Raw genomic sequence first — 19,184 nt, forward strand, 5'->3', positions numbered from 1 at the left:
CAATGACAACATATGTCCAACACATAGTGCTACCCTTTATGGGTTTAAATAATTTAAATTTGCTTTTATTTGAGGCTGACCTTTATTCATGTGATTTTATGACACTATGCAACACAGAATAAAATACTAAGTATTCTATCCTCTCTTGAACAAAGACCTCTCGGATGCTAAACTATGTGATCAAACGAGACGACTCCAAGGTCCAGATAGTCAGGTCTTGACTTTATATGTGGATAGACTCAGTGTGTGATGTGATTTGTTGGAATCAGAAGGGGACTTACGTTTTATTTCAATTTTGTTGGAACTTGAGATCTAATTGACTGGAAAAAAAAGAGATAAAAGAGACAAGGGTTTAGAGATCCTATACTAATCCTAAGAATGTAAGAAATCAATGTTGATTAAGTGTAACCAAACCAAGCTTTGCTTCGCCATGCGAGAACAACTACACAAAGAAGGTGCAATCTCCTAAGGATAAGTGAATGATTTTCATATCATCCATGCACATCAACATTATGAACAATGAGCATACAATGATTGAAGTTAAGCTTTTAATCAAGTTCACTTTGACCACACACTGCAATTTGCAATCAACAAACTCCAAGTGGTATGAACATAGGTTCACCATTCATCAACAATAAGATCTTTCATCCATCTAACCAACATTTACACTATGAGAAGTAGAGATCATGCAACAAGTTGAAATAGCACACCAAATTCACCATAACTTCAATGAAGAAAGTATTTATTATAACAAGTCTTGACAACAATCTCCTTTCTTCCTACTCTACTCTAACTAACTAGCTATTTTCTATTAACCTTTACAATGAGAGATTTGAGCCTTATATAGAGGTCCCAATACAATTTGAAGGTTCAGATTGATTCTCAAATCAACAGCCAAGATCTAACAATGAAACCCTAATTAGGGTTTGTTGCAACAAAATCCCTTTTGGCCAATGAGAAAATTACAATAAATTGGACACATGTCTATATTTGAATTCCAAACCAAGAGGAATTGAGGTTAGGTACATATAATAATATTTGATGTAGTGCCAGTTGAATGAGTCAGGTTCAATGTCCTTGGACACATTGATGTGGAAGTAACTTGATTGGCTTGAATGTGAATGGGATGCCACCTCAACCTATCATGTAGATCATCACAAGGTGTTTGTGATTGAGGCATATCTCTTGATACTCAACATTTCCAATTGCCCAATATGATGAAGATAGTGGGACATATTCCCAAATTGTATCATCTCAAAGTGATCAAGTTGTTAGGCTTGATTAACTCTTCTGAAACTATCTGTGAGATTATGCTTGAAGCAACCAAGATCAAAGAGACCAAAAGATAGCACAATGACAAGAGATATAAAATATGACAAGAATAAACTGTATTCCTATCAAGATGCAAAAGAGATCAACTGGATCATCAAGAAAATTACATACAATGTAGATGAGCCTGCTTATAAAGGCAAGGCTAAGAGACGAGAGCACACAATGATGACATGTGGCTCAATGAGATGCAAGCGTAGGTAGAGGTAGGTAGGAGAAATAATAAAATATTCCACATGAGGTGGATCACCCCCCGAAGGTGGAATTATCACTCCATAATAAGTGGATATGATAAAGTAATAACAAGATCACACCATAAAAGGTGGAAATTTTCCTACATACACACTCCCAATGTATGCACATCTCCCTAAGTGTCTCATATGCAAACTACAATGTTATGCATGTACCTAAGTAAACTTAAGTGTAATTATATCCAAGATGAATAAATAATTACACCAACACCCCCCCTTAAGTGCAACTTAGAGGAATGCACTTAAGTCTACAATGCAACTAAGCAATGCAAGATGGGTCCTGGCTACAAGGCCATGTTAGGTACCCATGTACAAATGCAAATGCAATCTCCCATAAAGCGGGGAAAGAGAGATAAACCCAATGGGAAAAAACCCTCCCCCAGAAGAGAGATGAAAACTATACAAAGAACTCTCAAAGAAGCATGTGAAGGACAAAACCCCATGTGAGGATAAAATCCCCCCACATATGAGAGAAGAAAAGAGACTAGGTAGCCCCCCCTCAATGTAGAATCTGCACCAATGGTAGAAGCTAGAAACTGAATGAAGAAACTGCTCCACGAACGTCGAACAACGTTCCTCCCCTTGGGAAGAAACAAAACCAAAGGTGTGTCCATCAAGTCTCCCCAATCATGAAGGGAAGATGAGGAAAAAAAATCATGATGAATGAAGTCTCTGAAAACTACTCAAGTGCCCCCATGTCGATACTGAAAGTTTCCCCCTCCAAAGGTGGTGTACTGATCCACACTGCTGAAAAAGGCACTCCAAGATCTAGTGGAGATGAATGTAGAACAAGATCCAAAGACTCACATGTCTCCTCTGAAGATAAAGAGACCTCCTCCAACTGCTGTACAAAAAAATCCACAATCATGTCAACCTTGAAAGAATGATCATGTAGAGAATGCACAGGAGGGTCAGAGTGTTCCCTCGCAACAATCGAAGAAGGATCATCTTCATCAAAGAGAAGATGAATGTCATCAATGATGTCTCCCAAATCTGCAATTAGGACTCCACAAACAAACCTACAAAGTCTGGCAAGTAGTCATCCCAATGAATTGAAGCTGGAAGACAAGATATATCCTACTGCACTAAATCACAAGGAGGCAAAATTGTCGCATCATCTGCATCATCAGGTGCAATAGGCAATGTGATATCAAGAGGAAGAGATGAAATGTAAGGCTCAAGAACAGGGTCACATGTGAGAATCCCCAAGTTCAAGTACCCAAAGTTCTCAAAATCCGAATCATCACAAGAAGTGTGATCATCATATGTAAAATCATCCTCATCCATAGGAACAAAATCTGCAAAGGAATACAATCGAGATGCATGATCCACAACCCCAGTCGCAATGATAGCTCTACTCTCCAAGTCTCTAATGATAACTGACTCAAGTGTAAACTCCACAGTTTTATTTGTTGCCCCATGTGTGATTTGATAGATGGAAAGAAGATTGTTTGTCAAATGGGGTACACACAACACATCATTGAAGGAGTTATCCCCAATGGCAATAGATCCTTTCCCAATCACATCCATATATGTATGATTACCCATCAAAATTTGTGGCATGGTGCAAGGCTCAAATGAGGAGAACATAGACTACGAAGATGCCATATGATGAGAAGCCCCTGAATCTAGAAGCCATCTCCCTGAATCATGACTTATAGTAGCACAAAGAGCTTGTCCTTTTCTTGTCCCAAAAGAGTGAGTCTTCCCACTTGTTGCTGCCATAAATGCTTGTCCTTCCCCTTTGATTGTGAGGAAGTGGAAGGTGATGAATCCTCCTTCATGTAGGCATTAGGCAAATCAATGTTGTTCTTTTTGAGGATATGTAGGAGCAAATCAACCTTCTTAGAATGGCAACGACACTCCTCATGACCAACCTTTTTACAATAGGCACAAGTAGGTCTCTCCTTCTTTGGTGAATTGACTTTCTTGGAAGAGGATGAATCCCATTGTTGTGGAGAAGGTGGTGCTTTGTCCTTAGGCTTTGATTGCCCCTTCTTCTTATTTGAGTTGTCCTTTCCTTGAGTTCCTTTCTTCCCTTGAGTTGCCACTAATGCTTGAGACTTAGAAGTCTTAAGAATGCCCATGCTTATCAACTTAGTTTGTTCCATCATCAACATGTCGATGAAAGCATCAAATGTAGGCATTGTGTAGCTTGAACCCATTGTCATCCTATGGGTTTGGAAACTAGAAACAAATGCTACATATTCTTGTGGAAGCTTGCCCATCAAATTGAAGATCAATTGAGTATCCTTCTTATCAATGCCACAATCTTTGAGTTGTGCCCTCAACTCTTTTGCCTTAGTGACATAATCTTGTATTGTATCAAAGTTCTTGGAATCTAACATGGTGAGATCACTATCAATTTGATATCCCCTAATCTCATCAACTTGACCATACAAGTTTTCAAACTTTTGCCAAGCATCCTTAATTGTAGTACATTTCTCAATATAAAAGATGAGATCTTTTGATACATACTTTCTTAAGGTACCAATTGCCATGATATTCTTAGTGAGCCAATCCAAGTGACCATTGGGATCAGCCTTAGGATCAGTTGGAGCAACAATAGTTCCATCAATGTAATGAGTTAACCCTTTTTTCCATTAGTTTACTCCATGCATCAATTTTCCAAGTAGCATAATTATGTGGAGTTCAGAGAGGAAACTGAGGAGAACCCATAGCAGCAAAATAAAAGAACACAAGAGAGCAAGAGCACAAGAGACACCCTCCCAAAATTCACTCAATCAAATTCCCCCCTCCCCCAAAATGATGATTTTGGCACTTTATACATAGTGCGTGTACAATAGGCCACTTGCAAACAAAGACAAAGTGGACTTCTGATTTTGTTTTACAACTGCCCCAACAAGCTTAGAACTACAATGCAAAAGACCAAAAGGATAGATGATAGATCTATGCAATACAAGTGCCAAATTGGCCAAAAAAGACCATATGTTGAAAGTACAATTTCCACTCAAAATATCTACAAACTGATAGCAGATTATGAAAGTAGATGAAAAAACATGCACTTTCAAAAAAACGGCACCTGAAAAGGAGTTTGTATGAGCCCAAACCATAGAAAGGAGACTCGGACTCGACAAAACTGATCTGACTCAGGACTCGGCAAAAAATCGACAAGGTTTGGCAAAAACTCGGCAGAACTCGGCAAAAAAACTAATTTCTAGTGATTTTTGCCTAGAGCGAGTCTTGGAGAGTCACGAATCCCTGAGACTCGGCTAGGGTCACTTGGCTCGAGACTCGCCAAGACTCGATGAGTCCTGGAACTCTAGCCCAAACGGAGTCTTGGAAGTTGCAAAAAAGGGGATTGGACAAGTACAGTCACCAAAAACTGAATTTTCTAAAAAATTTGTCCACCCAAATCAAAAAATAATACCACCACGTGAAAGTACACGAAAAATTAGCCCAAATCAAAAAAAAAATGCACCCAAAAAGTAGCCAAAATGAGCAAGATATGGCCTTCCAAAGTTGAACTACAAAACTGAAAGGCTTAATGGTGAGGGGGGCAAAAAAGTTTCAAAAAATGATGACGTCAGCAAAACAGGAGGCTCAATTTGACGGCCATATGGTCGTCGCCAAATCGTCGCTCCCCTTTTGGCTGACCGTACGGATGATGATGTCAACAGTACATCAACAGATGACGTGATAGATTCTGATTGGTTTCGTACGGATTACGTAGAGCTAACGTGTCGTATAGATCCGATGTGGACGGATGATTGTGCAATCTGTACAGATGACATGTCTCGCTGACTGGGCGTACAACGGATTAGGTGGCGTTGACGTGGGAGGATGATGTGGCAAATGCAACAAGTAACTCGTCGCCACGTGGCGCCTGCGTGTGCAGAAACTGAGCAAAAGTGGGCAAATACTATGACGCCACGTGTCACTGCGTCGCAAGTATGGTGGAGATCTGCGTGGCCTGTGTTGGCTGAGAGGCGAATAGTTGGCGGCCGCATGGCCTGTGCTGGCGGGCACAGGTGGAGGGACCGGTGGGCACCGAAGGGGGAGACACAACGGCCGACGGTCGGCAATTTGAGCAACCAGCAGGAGGATTTGAGCCCGGCAAGGAGGGTGGTTGGGTTATCAGAGCAGCAGTCGACGGCCAGTAGTCTGAGCGGCCAACAGGAGGAAGTGAACCCGGCAAGGAGGGTGGCTGGGTTATCAGAGCAGCGGCCGAGTAACCTGAGCAGCAGTCGGGATGAGGGCGGCAGGAGCACGGGGCTATCGACCGGTGGGGAGAGTCTGCGGCGGTGGCAGGTACGGCTCTGCAATACATATAGCCAAATTGGCTATATTTTTCCTCCAAGCCCCAAAATTTGATATTCACCCAATATAGGCAAATTTATAGTCAAAATTCATGGAAATGGCCACCCAGACACAATGGTGAGGTCGGATCTAGTCTAGGACGCCTCTATAAGATGCTTCTCATCAGATCTATCTCTTGACCTCCTTCAATGATGCAATAAAATCTCTCCAAAGGCTATGCAAAGGTGCTCCAACCGCTCTGATACCATGTGAGATTATGCTTGAAGCAACCAAGATCAAAGAGACCAAAAGATAGCACAATAACGAGATATAAAATATGACAAGAATAAACTGTATTCCTATCAAGATGCAAAAGAGACCAACTAGATCATCAAGAAAATTACATACAATGTAGATGAGCTTGCTTATAAAGACAAGGCTAAGAGACAAGAGAGCACACAATGATGACATGTGGCTCAACGAGATGCAAGGGTAGGTAGGTGTAGGTAGGAGAAATAATAAAATATTCCACATGAGGTGGATCACCCACCGAAGGTGGAATTATCACTCCACAATAAGTGGATATGATAAAGTAATAACAACATCACACCATAAAAGGTGGAAATTCTCCTACATACACACTCCCAATGTATGCACATCTCCCTAAGTGTCTCATATGCAAACTACAATGTTATGCATGTACCTGTTGTGACGTATTCACACATCGCCCCATTGCAAATGGGGACCCCTTTTTTTTTGCTTTCTAGGGTTTGTTTTCTGGGTCTTTTAGGTTTTTATCTATTAGCCTTTGCACTTTGAGAGTTGTAAGAGGGATCGTTAAGATAGCAGGCTCTGCTTGAGCTAGAGTGAGTCAATAGATGGTCCAGGTCAGGGTTTTTTAAGGCCTTCCTTAGGTCAAGTTTTGCTTTTTGTGTATGGTCTGAGTTCGAGCAGGTCAATGAAGTTTTGTGAGTGAGTGTCATCTTTGAGAGTTTAAGATTGGTCCAATAGGTGAAAGATGAAGTCCTAGGCATAGTTTGATGTGAAGTTGACGTATTTGTCCTTTGGAGACGCCTTGGACAAGTCTAGACCTGATGATTTGATGAAAAGGTCAAGAAGTTTGAGCAAATTTGCAAAAATATGAAAGGAAATGCATCAAAGGGTTGAGTCTAGGGCAAAGTCAAGTCAAATTCAAGGTAAATTGAGCCAAGAATAGGAATTTTGCTCCTGACCCTTCCAAAGGGTCCAGAGCAAATTCCTCTATAGGACACTCTACATTGACCAAAACTATGAACTAATCCATGTCCCAGGTATTATTGAAGGCAATTCACTTGTTTGGATGAAGAAATGTGAAAATGAAGTCAGGATTTGAGCCAAAGGGTGAATTTCGCTCCTGACCTTTCCAAAGGGTCCAAAGCGAAATTCATATAAGACCCTATTTTTTCACAAAATCTTGAAGAGAATGCCAATTTGAACTGGATGATGATGGAAGGAGGCCTAACAAGTTATATCGAAGCCAAGGAAAGGAGAAAGGAAGTGAGAAATGAGCCTAAAATGAAAATTTCACTCCTGACCCTTCCAAAGGGTCCAGAACGAAATTCACATAACCTTTATTTTCTTCCTTGTTATGGCCAAGTTTTGGATTTCTAAGCCATGGTTGGAAGGAATTTTATCCGTTCTTACCTTTGAAAGGTGAATTGAGGCGATGGAATAGTGAAAATCAACCCAAGATAGGAATTTCGCTCCTGACCCTTCCAAAGGGTCCAGAGCGAAATCCTCAATTTGACCCCCTGTTTTGCCTAAGATGTTGAAATGACCTTGTTTTGAGCTAAGTGGATGGCAAATGGACTTGATTGTGGTGAGGAGAGGTGAGTTTGATCAAATTTGAAGGAAAATTGAATGGAAGAAGTGAGAAATCAACCTAGAATGGAAATTTCGCTCCTGACCCTTCCAAAGGGTCCAGAGCAAAATTCCCCATAAACATTATTTTCTTCCTTGTTAAGACTAAAAGCCTTGTTCCTTGGACATAGTGGGGGTAAATGGACATGTTCTTGCCTTAGGAAGTGAATGAAAGCATTAAAAAGTGAGGATTTTGTCCAAGATTGGGAATTTCGCTCTTCGAAAGGGTCCAGAGCAAAATTCTTCATAAACCTCATTTTCTTCCTTGTTTAGACCAACATCTTAGTTCCTTGGGCATATTTGGAAGTAGATTGACATGTTTTTGCCTTAGGAAGTGATTTGAAGTAAAAGAGTGAAGGATTTTGTCCTAAATCATGAATTTCGCTCTTGACACTTCCAAAGGGTCTAGAGCGAAATTCTTGAAAACGCCTATTTTTCCCTTTGATAAGGTCAAATCCTTAGTTTCTATGGCGTGGTTGAAGGTGGATTGGTTTATATTGACTTTGCAATGGAGATTGGAGTTCAAGAGATGAAGAGTAAAGCCTAGAATGTGAATTTCGCTCCTGACCCTTCCAAAGGGTCCAGAGCGAAATTCCCAAAATCTCCTTTTTCTCTCAATTTTGTGTCAAGCCAAGTGTGGATCAAGGTGAATTTGTAATGTCCCCACTTTAGCAGTTGACCAAGTGTATGTGCGTTAGCCTATCTCTACATGGTCCCGAGGGCTAACGAAGGTTTAAGGGGATCCTAGAGTGTTTTGGCCTAGTCATTTCCAGTTTGGGCCAAAACGGAGTTGATTTACTTAGTTTCAGGCATACTTATATTTTTAGTAAGTCAGCAAGACACAATGGAGGCTAGTTTTGGTGATTGTATTCGATACTCCTCGGCGAGAGCTTTCCGACGAGCTATCACTCGCGCTATTCGGAGTCCGATTCCTAATATAATTTAATGCCTGAAGTGCTATTAAAGTAACATTTAATTTAATTGTAAAATACTAAAGTGTTACTTTAATATTTATTTTATGGGGATGTGTGCAAATCAAAGGGGCACCCAAGGGAGACATAAGTGAATATTTTAATATGTTTTATATTGCACATCTTTTATCCCACATTGTTCAAGTGAGTTGGGTCGACCCTTGGAGAAAGAATAAAAGGAAGCTTTTGTGGCTTCATTCAGCATGTTGAATATGAGAAGAAATTGATGTGTGAGTTGCAGATCCGTTCTTGGCATTAGAGGACATCTATCCTCTCTTGTGACATTCTAGACGTCATTCCCTTGGGGTTTGGCCTTTGGAATCCATTGCTATCAGCTTCATTAACAGGCAGATTGGGTGCATCCCCAGCTACAGGCAGATTTGGTGTTTTGATCATACCTTCTCCACTTCTTGACCAATGTTTATGCCATTCTGAAGGGATGATTTTATGAAGATATTGGACTGATTGAAGACTAATTAATACTGTAGCAGCATAATTAATACTGTAGCAGCACTATTCACGTTACTGTAGCACGGCACTATTCATGTTACTGTAGCATGGCACTATTCATGTTACTGTAGCAGCAAGATGGGAAGTCATTGCTGGAATATTATGTCAAAAATGCTGGAGTATTTAGTGAGTTGAAAAATCTACTATGTATTTGATTTTAATAATTCTGGAAATAATATCATATCAGCAGTAGTTCAATCTTCATGTTGCATATTATTGTAATTCCCTTCTAGTTCATGTTATGTGATTTCAAATTTATGCAAAGACTTAAAAACAAACAAACATTTCATTTCCGAAGCTATAAGGGGATTTAAACATTAAACGAAGAAATAAGGAGTTGGATGCAAACTGTTTGACTAAATTCCTATCAGTAGTTGGTTTAGTTTTTGGGCATTCTAGGGTGTCCATTACAGTGGTATCAAAGCTTGTTTTTCCTGCCATCCTGTGAGGGTTTCATGCGTCCAGCACATCAGTATTACTTGAGGAGAAACAGGTCAAACACAAACCTACAGAATTCACCAGAGATTGAAGAGGAGGGTGACCCTTTTTCAGCACCAGCCATGGGTGACAGAGATGGGGAAAGGGGAGAACCTAGCACTAGGGAGATGCTCAGTGATCTTGCTAGGGGTCAGAGGGAGCTCTAGGCTACATTGCAGCAGATGGCTATAGCATTTACACAACATTTGACGAGAGCAGATCAAGGCAATAATGCCAACCGAGGTAATAATGGCAACCAAGGTAATAATACCAATCAGGGTAATAATGCTAACCAGGGAGGTGGACAGGGTAATGGAGGTAATGGAGACGCATCGGTTAACAGGGGAACTAAGACATATGCTAGAGCAGGTTCTTCTACTACGAGACCACTCATGCCACAGTTTCCTCCGAGACAGAATGACCAGAATAATGTCGGTCCTACACAGCAAGAGATTCAAGATATGATTATGGATGATTGGAGGGACTCGAGCCCTGAGTTACAGGCTGAGATGACATTCAGGGAATATATGGATGTTAGACTCAAGAATATGCCCATGAGAGGAAACCGACAACATAATTATGAGATGAGGAAGAAGTTGGGAAAGTTGTCTATTCCATACTATGATGGTACAAGGAAGGCTTCAGCACGGACATGGGTCCAAAAATTAGATACTTATTTCCAGCTTAATCCCATGCTTGAGGAGGATGCCCAAAGAGGATGCTTGACAACTATTTGTCATTGAGACCGATGCCCAAAGAGGATGCTATCAGGTTCGCCACATTACATTTGGAGGGTGTTGCTCATGAATGGTGGTACCATGGATTAACCACACTTGGTCATATACACATCACCACTTATGCAAAATTCACGGACAGGTTCATAGAGCGATTTGATCGCAAGGATCCGGAGTTGTACTTAAGAGAATTAGCACAGCTGAAACGGGTTGGTATCTTGGAGACATATATTGGTGATTTTCAGAGATTATCAGTTATGGTGCCTAGCATTAGCGAAAGGAGATTGGTTGTCTTGTTCATGGAAGGATTAATGGAGCCACTAAGAGGCTGGTTGAAAGCCTTTGACCCACCTACACTACAAGAAGCAATGAAGAAAGCGAGGAGTATGGAGTTCCCAGCCCCTAGAAACAAAAGTTCGCATAAAGAAACTCCTTCTACCAGAAATGAGAGTCCTCAACAACTTGCTGATTGTAATGTCCCCGATATAGTTAAATAGTCAATTTAAATAATTTATTGTACGGCCCCATACTTAATAATATATTTCGGACCCCTTTTATTAATTAGTTATTTATAAACTTTTTGGTGTCAGCCCGTTTGTAACCCTTCGGGAAACTTCTTGGAGCCCATATATATGGCCGATTTAGTCATTGTTGTAGGTATAGGTATGCGAATTTGGTATTTTTCTTTGTTTGTGTGAATTCCAATAGGAGTTCCGTGGTCAGCCATTTCGGAGGTGGAAGACCCTCCTTACTTGGTATCCGCAGTTTCAGTGGGATTCATCCCTCACCCTATTCTGCTCTGTGTACCTGTTCCGGATCTGGCAAATCTGGAACCACATCATTGTTGAATCAAATATTACTTCCAGTTGCATATCTGATAATCTGGTATACATGCATGTCAACTAAGTCCAAGGATTCCTAACATTCAAAGTTCATTACTTGATATGCTTGCGGAAGACCAACCCCTTCACCGCACACAGGTTGAAGTCCACCGTACACCCTCTTCACCGTATGGTCACACTCTCTTCTCACCACCGTACGGCCTACTTCCCTGACACCGCCATACGGCCCTGCTTCTTGACACCACCGTCCGGCTTGCTTCCCTGACGCCACCGTACGGCCTATCTTGACACCACCGTACGACCCTGCTTCTTGACACTATGGTACGACCCTGCTTCTTGACACCACCATACAGCCTCTACTTGACTCTCGTACGGCCTTGCCTCACACCACCGTACGACCCTGCTCTAGACACCACCGTACGACCTTGCCATCCTCGCCAGTACGGTCCAGGAACATTACACTGATAAGAAAAAGAAATCAGCAACTATGGTGGATGAGGAGACACGAGAAGAGTTAAGGAGGGAAAAATTATGTTTTTGGTGCAAGGAGCCTTACAGCAGAGAGCATGATTGCCCCTTGAGGCCTAAGGGCAAGGCGAATCATGCAATGTGAGTGTATTATGAGGATCCTAGTTTTGAAAATTCAGATCAACCAGCTATTTCAGGAGACAATCAGGATGGAAATGTGGCAATAGAGCTTGAGTCGGATGGGAATCTATCTCCTATAGCTATATTTGTTGATGAACAAGGCAAGATTACTTTCCGATTCAGAGGATCAGTTAATGAACAGCGTTGCATTGCCTTGCTTGACACTGGTGGAGCAACACGTAATTTTATTGATGAAGGATTTGTGGCTCGAAGCAGACTACAGACAGAGGATTTCAAGGGATTTCGAGTTAGAGTTGCAAATGGATATACCCTCATGTGCACCAAACGGATATGTGCTCTCACTTTGTTGCTGAATGATTATGACCTACAAGCTGATTTTTATGTAGTTAACATGGGTGCAGTAGATGTAGTCTTGGGAATGAAATGGCTCCACGACAGAAGAATTTACCCTCAATGTGCCTAAGTTGGAAATGAAATTCAAATCAAATAACAGGGATTATGCGTTGAGGGGAATTGTAGATGGGAGCTTACACTCTATCTCTCTTTGTGGGAAGAAGAGCAAGAAAGAAGAACAGTTGGTTATTCAGGAGGAGCATGAGATGGTGGATAATCCATTGTTTGAGCTTGATGCTACATGGTTGTTGGATAATCCACTCTATGATTTGGATGTGGACCATTCTCCTGATAGTGATGATTGAGATTCTTCTAGTGCATCAGGATTTCATGCAAGTCTCATACAAGGAAATTCAAAGGTCTATATAGTGAAGAGTTTCTACAGCTTCACCTTTGATCCTCATGTTCACGACTTATTTCAGTTGTATAGTTCAAGGCTACATGTGATGGATGGTTTATTTGATAGATCACTTTCAGAAGAGATTGGGAGCAAGATGGGTCAGTCACTTGACTTGCTTCCTCATGAGGCTTATACTCTTGTAACATGTGATGAGGTGATTGACTTGGTTCAGCAGAATCAGTAGGTGATATTAGTACAGCTTTTATAGGAGCTATGTGGTGACAGCAGCGACATTACACGGATTTTCCCATGGGATCCAGGTGGAGGTGATTATTTGCATCTATGATTGCTTGGGGACAAGCAATTTCAGGAGAGGCGGATTGTAATGTCCCCATTTTTGGAGAGGAGTTGATTAATTAATTTAATTGGTTTAGTTGTCCAAAATTATTATTATTTTTCAAGGATAGCTTAATTAATTAATTTAATTAATAATATTAAGTTAATTATTTATAAAGTTATCAAATAAATTAAAAATTAAAAGATGACTTTATATTTAATTAATTTAATAAAGTGACTAATTAAAAATTATATCATAAAGTCACTCCTAGAAGCTTCTAGAGATGAAATGAAAAAAAGTATAAAGGGGGGATCTAACCGAAGCTTCAAGTAGCTTGGTTTGTTGATTTGAATATTGATTGGATTTTGTGGAACTGAGCGGTTTCTGCAGATCTTCATCTTTGGGAACGAAAACTCCCATAGATTGCATAACTGAGGGAGTGGAAGACCTTCCAAGGGGTTGTAGCTGAGAGTGGGAGACAACTCAGTCTTCCATATTGTGCTTATTAGAATTAATACACATTCATGGTGGTTGGGAAGGACAAATCAGTCCTTTCACTTGAGCTTCACTGATGGCCAAGGGCTGATTTTGATAGAATGCAAATTGGAGATCATTGGAGGCAATTTTTGGAGTTAGAAGTCTTTTTATTTTCTGAGTTTACATATCAGACATCTTCAGACTTGTATCAGCTTGTGTGTACCTCGATTTTGTGTTCCAAGGGCTCATTTCAATCCACACTTGTATCAGCATTGAAGGAGGAATTAGAGGATCTTGGTAGAAGCATTTGGGTGAGATTTTGTGTTGGTTGCAGGTGTCATATCAGTTCTTAAACAAAATCTGACCAGACCCTTACTTCCCACGATTTTGTTTCTTAAGGCTCATTTTTGCATCACACTTCATCTTAGAAGACAGCACCAGCACAAGGGAGGAAGGGCAATTCCTTTTGAGGCATTTTGAGGGAGGAATAAGAGGTGTTCAGTGCCTCAATTAATTCTGAGAAGAAATCGTATTTTCTGCCCCAAAACTTCGACTTGGTTCATATTTCATCAGCTTAGCAACAAATCATAGCAAGGGAGGCAGCCATAGCATTGGAGGAGAAGGACGATGCTTTTTGAAAGACTTTAAAGGAGTATTTGGAGGGAGATCAGTGATAAATCAGCCTGAAGCAAAAATCATAGCAGTCCATTCATTCCCTTCGATTTTATTCATAGCTTCCAATATTGGCATCAAATCACATGAAGATGGGGTAGAGCCACACTTGAGGATTGAAGGCGATCATTTTGGAAGGAGAATTTGAAGGCTAGCAGCTGATCTTTAGATATCATCAGACCTCCATTGCTACAGCCGGGGCGATTTTGATATTAGTTCGATTGTGGCAAAGGGAGGCACCTAAATTCGGGATATTGGTTGCTTCTTCAAACTCCAAGCGAGGCAATTTCAAATCAGGTTTTTTGGCATCACTCAATGTACTTTCAGATGTTTGATTAATGTCCATGGATGTCCATTGTCTTCAGAAATACTGAATAACGTATGCAAAGAGTTTGATTACTAGTGGAGATATGGTATGATGTTATTTGATCATTATCTTTGCAATACAGGAGATACAAGGTTGCATTCCAATTATATGGTTGTCTGAGCTTTCATACCAAGTGTTTGATATAATGCCAGCTAGCTGTAGATGCATGATTTGTGTGTCAAATTTGGTAAGGAACACTATCAATTAATTGTATATGCACTCTTTGTAATCATTCTATCATTAGGAGTCATTTGTAGCTATTCATTAATAGGAAACATGTGGTTGAAAACTCCTACACAAGTCTGAAACTTATGAGACAGCAAAACAGCATAACACGCAAATTACTTAAACTGCATAACATGCAGATTGGACAGTCAGTATTAGCAAATATTCCTTGCATTTTCAGTCAAGCTACTGCAGAGGATATTTCAATAGCTCCAATCGATATCTCTCGGCATTTCTTCAGGTAGATGTATTTAAGATGTCTATACTAGTTTAATTTAAGTAATTATTTAATTTAAAAAGTGATCATTTATGTTAAAGTGACTTTTCAAGGACCCAAAAGTGAATTAAAAATTAGAAGAGGTCATTTTATTAAAAATAAAATAAAAAGTTCTTGAAAATTCGAAACGAGATATTAAAGGAGTTGCAAATCAAAAATTACACATATTTGATCATTTTTCATTATGCATTGTGATTATTGGCCTCTTGTTCAATTTGAAAACCCTATGACAAAAACCCTAAGGGTACTTGGCTTCAGACAAGTGATTTGTAATATACACCCTTGTTTTTTTTTTGTTTTGTAATCTGTTTGAAAGTTTTTAACTGTTCTTGAGTAGATGGAGATGCAGAGAAGGGTATTGCAATAATCTTATTTGCAGTAAATAAGTAAAAAAATAATTCTTCAAAATAAAATATATTCAGAAATTACCCACAACTAGAAATACTTCAGATTTATTTTCAGAATTGGAAATACTATATTATTGAAATATGAACTACCCAGATCATCAAAATACATTATAATGCCATTTCTAACATACCCATAAAATTTGGAGTTTACAATATTGAAATCTTCCATAAAACCAGTAAACTGGATGCTCCAAACTTGGACACCACACCTTGGAATACCTCTTATGACCAAATTTGAATGTATTTTGAATAATGCATACCTGGACGCCTACAAGCAGCAACAAAAACACCTTCAAAACCCGAGTTGTCCCCTTCAGAAACTCCCACGCCCTCAATCCAAGTTGTAAGGGCAGCAAATGGACAAGTGCAGCCAACACAATAGATGTATAATCAGCAATAAAAACCTTCAATACACTCCATTCTTGCCTCCACAATAAATCTCTGACCTTTTGTGCTCTACAAATGTAGAATACAATCTAAAATCTTCAACAATAAAGCCAGTTGTGATTTCTCAATGAAATCACCAATGAATCCTCCAGATTAGACCTTTCACTAACATAGAGGATGTTCCTTGCAAGGGTTTTTGTCCTCACAAAGCCACGTGATAAACAAATTCAACTAGCCAAATTTGTTTTCAAAATATCAATCTCAACATCCTGAAAAATGAGCTCAAAACCAAATAAATAAGCCTCTAGAAACCCCCAAACCCAGATTAGGGTTAGCACTTTTTAAATTAATTTTTAAATCACCTTATAACTCCCACATTGGCGTTCACTCCCCAAAAAGGTCACTAAATTTAATATTTGCAAAGCACTTTTTAATTTTCACCTTGGGCGCCTACTTAGACAAATATTTAAACTTAAATAACGTTAAAGTTAAATATTTAGTTTAACTTTATAATTTAAACGTTATTTAAATTAAATGCTCTAGACCTCATTAAAACTCAAAATATCATCATCACCTGCTCAAATCAACATCCCCCAATAGAAATACTGCCAACTAGCCAAGTCGATGTACAACATGACACTAAAAATAGTATGGACAAATTACCCAAATTCACTCCAGAAAAAGGTGTTATGCATATCTCAACTGACTGAGCTCAATACAACACCTAGCATCACCAAATAAGCTGGATCAAACTATCACCATGAGTCCCTTTACCCTAACTCATTTGTCTTCGGGAACCCACTAAATAGACAAACGGTCACCAAGCTGAAAGTGCTTAGGAAGCGAACATTACATGTTTATTCCTAGTCAAATTGGAAGTGGATTTAAGCAAGATTCACATGTCATGCTGAAACAAAAGTAGAGAACTTGAGCTAGATTGTCAAATTTTAAGGATTCACGGGAACTTAAGGCTACAAATTTATTGAGGGTTTGCAGGCAAAAAATTAATTTGCAAGATTTCATTTCTTTCCAGTGTGTGGGGAGATTGATATTAAATTAAAATATCTAAGATTGGAATAACTGGCCACCCATCTGTAGGAGGTATTTCCAGGAAGAATAGATTGTGATGATTCTTTTGTGGAGTCCTAGCTCTTACCTTACAAGTCACAGCTTGCATGAAAGAAGGTGTCGAGTTTAGGAGGGAGCTAGAGTGTATTTTGGGGACATGGCAGCAGATTGAAGGGGGACGTCCAGCCTATATGAGGAGTCGTCCAGTCTGTGAGGAGCCTAAAGGCTCACAAAACTAGTTGCCGCCCCTTGGTGTGCCCAGCAAAGGATCCATACCAAGTAGGGGAGGTATAAGGTGAGGCGTAGGAAATCAAATAGGTGATTTCAAGGCTCAGTTCAGTCAAAAACAGCATTATCTGACCCGCAGTATCTCTTGCGTGCCAGTTTGCACTTCCAGATCAGTGTTATCAGTCCCTTGGAGCAACCACCTAGTTAAAGCTTCCTTGGACTAGCAAGTTGCTTCTAAATCTATATATGGTTGGAGATTGTTGTTCAACTCTGCTTTTGCATTAAAATCTCTGTAATTTGATAATAACTGGAATCAGAAATTTATAGTAGAAATTATATAATATGAACAGTTATATTTCATATTTGTATTAATTAGTGTTGTCAATATCATTATAGTATCAATCTATGCATGCAAAATTGTCAAACATTTATGTACGAGTCCTAAAAACTTGCAAATCAAGAAAACAAATATTATATGGACACAAAGGAACCCGTATGGGTCATTGATCTTCATGTTGAGCTGATAGATCATGCAATTCATGTACTCTGGTTGGCCTAGGAAAACCTAAAGAAGTAGAGATTGCTCACTCACATGAATTGGTCCATTGTTGTCACTGTCCGATCATAATTCTAATCTATCACTCTATATTGACCTTCCCCAACCTTAGGTTTTGGTGTTGTCTTTAAGATTTGTGGAGCTACAACAGTGATCACAACACAATGTCCCCTTGATAATATTGTACAGTCCACATAATTTTGAATTTCATTTATAGTTTAGGGTTTAGGATAGTATTTGATTTTTAGGAAGCTTCTCCTATGAATTCGTAGAGAAGGTTTACAATAGTGTTTAGTCTCAAGGGAGCTTCCCCTACAATGTACAAATTTTAACTGTTTAAGGTAAATAAACTGTCAACTGTAGAATTAAGTTAATTCTGGGTGTAGCCTACATCTACTCACGAGGGTGAATTTGGCAGAAGAGATATCCTTGAATAGTGGCAACAAGCCAAAGGACACCCAACAAAAGGAATTTACCAACCATAACGAAGGAAATTGAAGTCTCCCGGGCATATGTTTAATATTGCTTAATATAATATAGTGATTAAGATATCTGACAGCTATGCTTCCAAGTAAAGAGCCGACTTACACATTGTTGGGTAACACGTTGAAGTCACACCTACGGGTTACTTAACTATGTGTAAGTCGGCTCTTTACAGCCAAAAGAGGGAAAAAATGAATATGATGATTAAGATAAACTTGCCTTTTAGGACCAAAAGTTGCTCTGGGAACCGAAATCCATGCATTGAGAGGATTCATGGCATTTAGAACATCAGGGGATTGATGCCTTCCCAACTGCAATTGCTCACCACTACTAGTATTGCCTCTCACGATAGCGGAGACAGAGGCCAGAGAAGAGTGTCGCGACATGGTCGAAGCGGTGTCATTCCCAGAAGACAAGGGAATGGAGTGGCGGAGGATCTCTGGAAGAACATCAGCCTTGGAGCTATCATTGGAAGATGGAACGGGACAGGGAGACGCATTAACATCGCCTAACTTCTCTCTCAAGCGAGCAGCTGCTATTTTAGACTGGTTGGCAAAGAATGCGCCCTCTGTGCCTGCCAACCTGCCTGCTAAGAAACTCATCTTCCACTGCTGAAAAATAGAAGATTCTCTGATGATGAAACAAAAACTACTAGGGATGATAAATACTCATGAACACGAAGGTTGTAAAACTCCCACGTTCGAAGGTTATTCAAAAATGGCAGTGTGGAACAAAGCAGCTAGCAATGGCAAGGGTCATGGTGGGATATTGGTGTTAGTGAAAGAAAAAGAAGGGCGTCTCATTCAGCTTGAAAAAGAGGACTCCAATAAACAGTTTTTATGGTTTAAGATCTCATAAAATTATAATTTTATTAAGATTGCAGCATGTTATTTTGCTCTGCAGGTCTCCAAAACTTACAAGAAATGTGGTCTTGACAGCAAAGACCCCTTTGCTGCCCTAAAAAAAGATATTGATGTGTTCTCTCAGTTTGGCGAGGTCCTCCTTGTGGGGGATTTCAATGCTAGAACTACAAGTGAATAGGCTTGCATCTTTAGCTGTAAAGATGATTGTAATCCTATTTGGCT

General features: G+C 39.8%; 1 protein-coding gene across 2 annotated transcripts in view; it reads right to left on the reverse strand.

Annotated features, from left to right (window-relative positions):
* LOC131046742 (uncharacterized) overlaps positions 1-18,888 on the reverse strand; it is a 213,024-nt gene extending 194,136 nt beyond the window's left edge. The window contains exon 1 of one of the 2 annotated variants that reach the window (XM_057980532.2): positions 18,319-18,888. In XM_057980532.2, the coding sequence (XP_057836515.2) occupies positions 18,319-18,701 (383 nt within the window). In that variant the 5' untranslated portion in view covers positions 18,702-18,888. The remainder of the gene's footprint in view (positions 1-18,318) is intronic. The other variant, XM_057980531.2, reaches the window with a different exon arrangement.
* Positions 18,889-19,184: the final 296 nt, after the last annotated feature.

Source organism: Cryptomeria japonica, chromosome 3 (assembly GCF_030272615.1).
Source record: "Cryptomeria japonica chromosome 3, Sugi_1.0, whole genome shotgun sequence".
Classification (NCBI taxonomy): domain Eukaryota; kingdom Viridiplantae; phylum Streptophyta; class Pinopsida; order Cupressales; family Cupressaceae; genus Cryptomeria; species Cryptomeria japonica.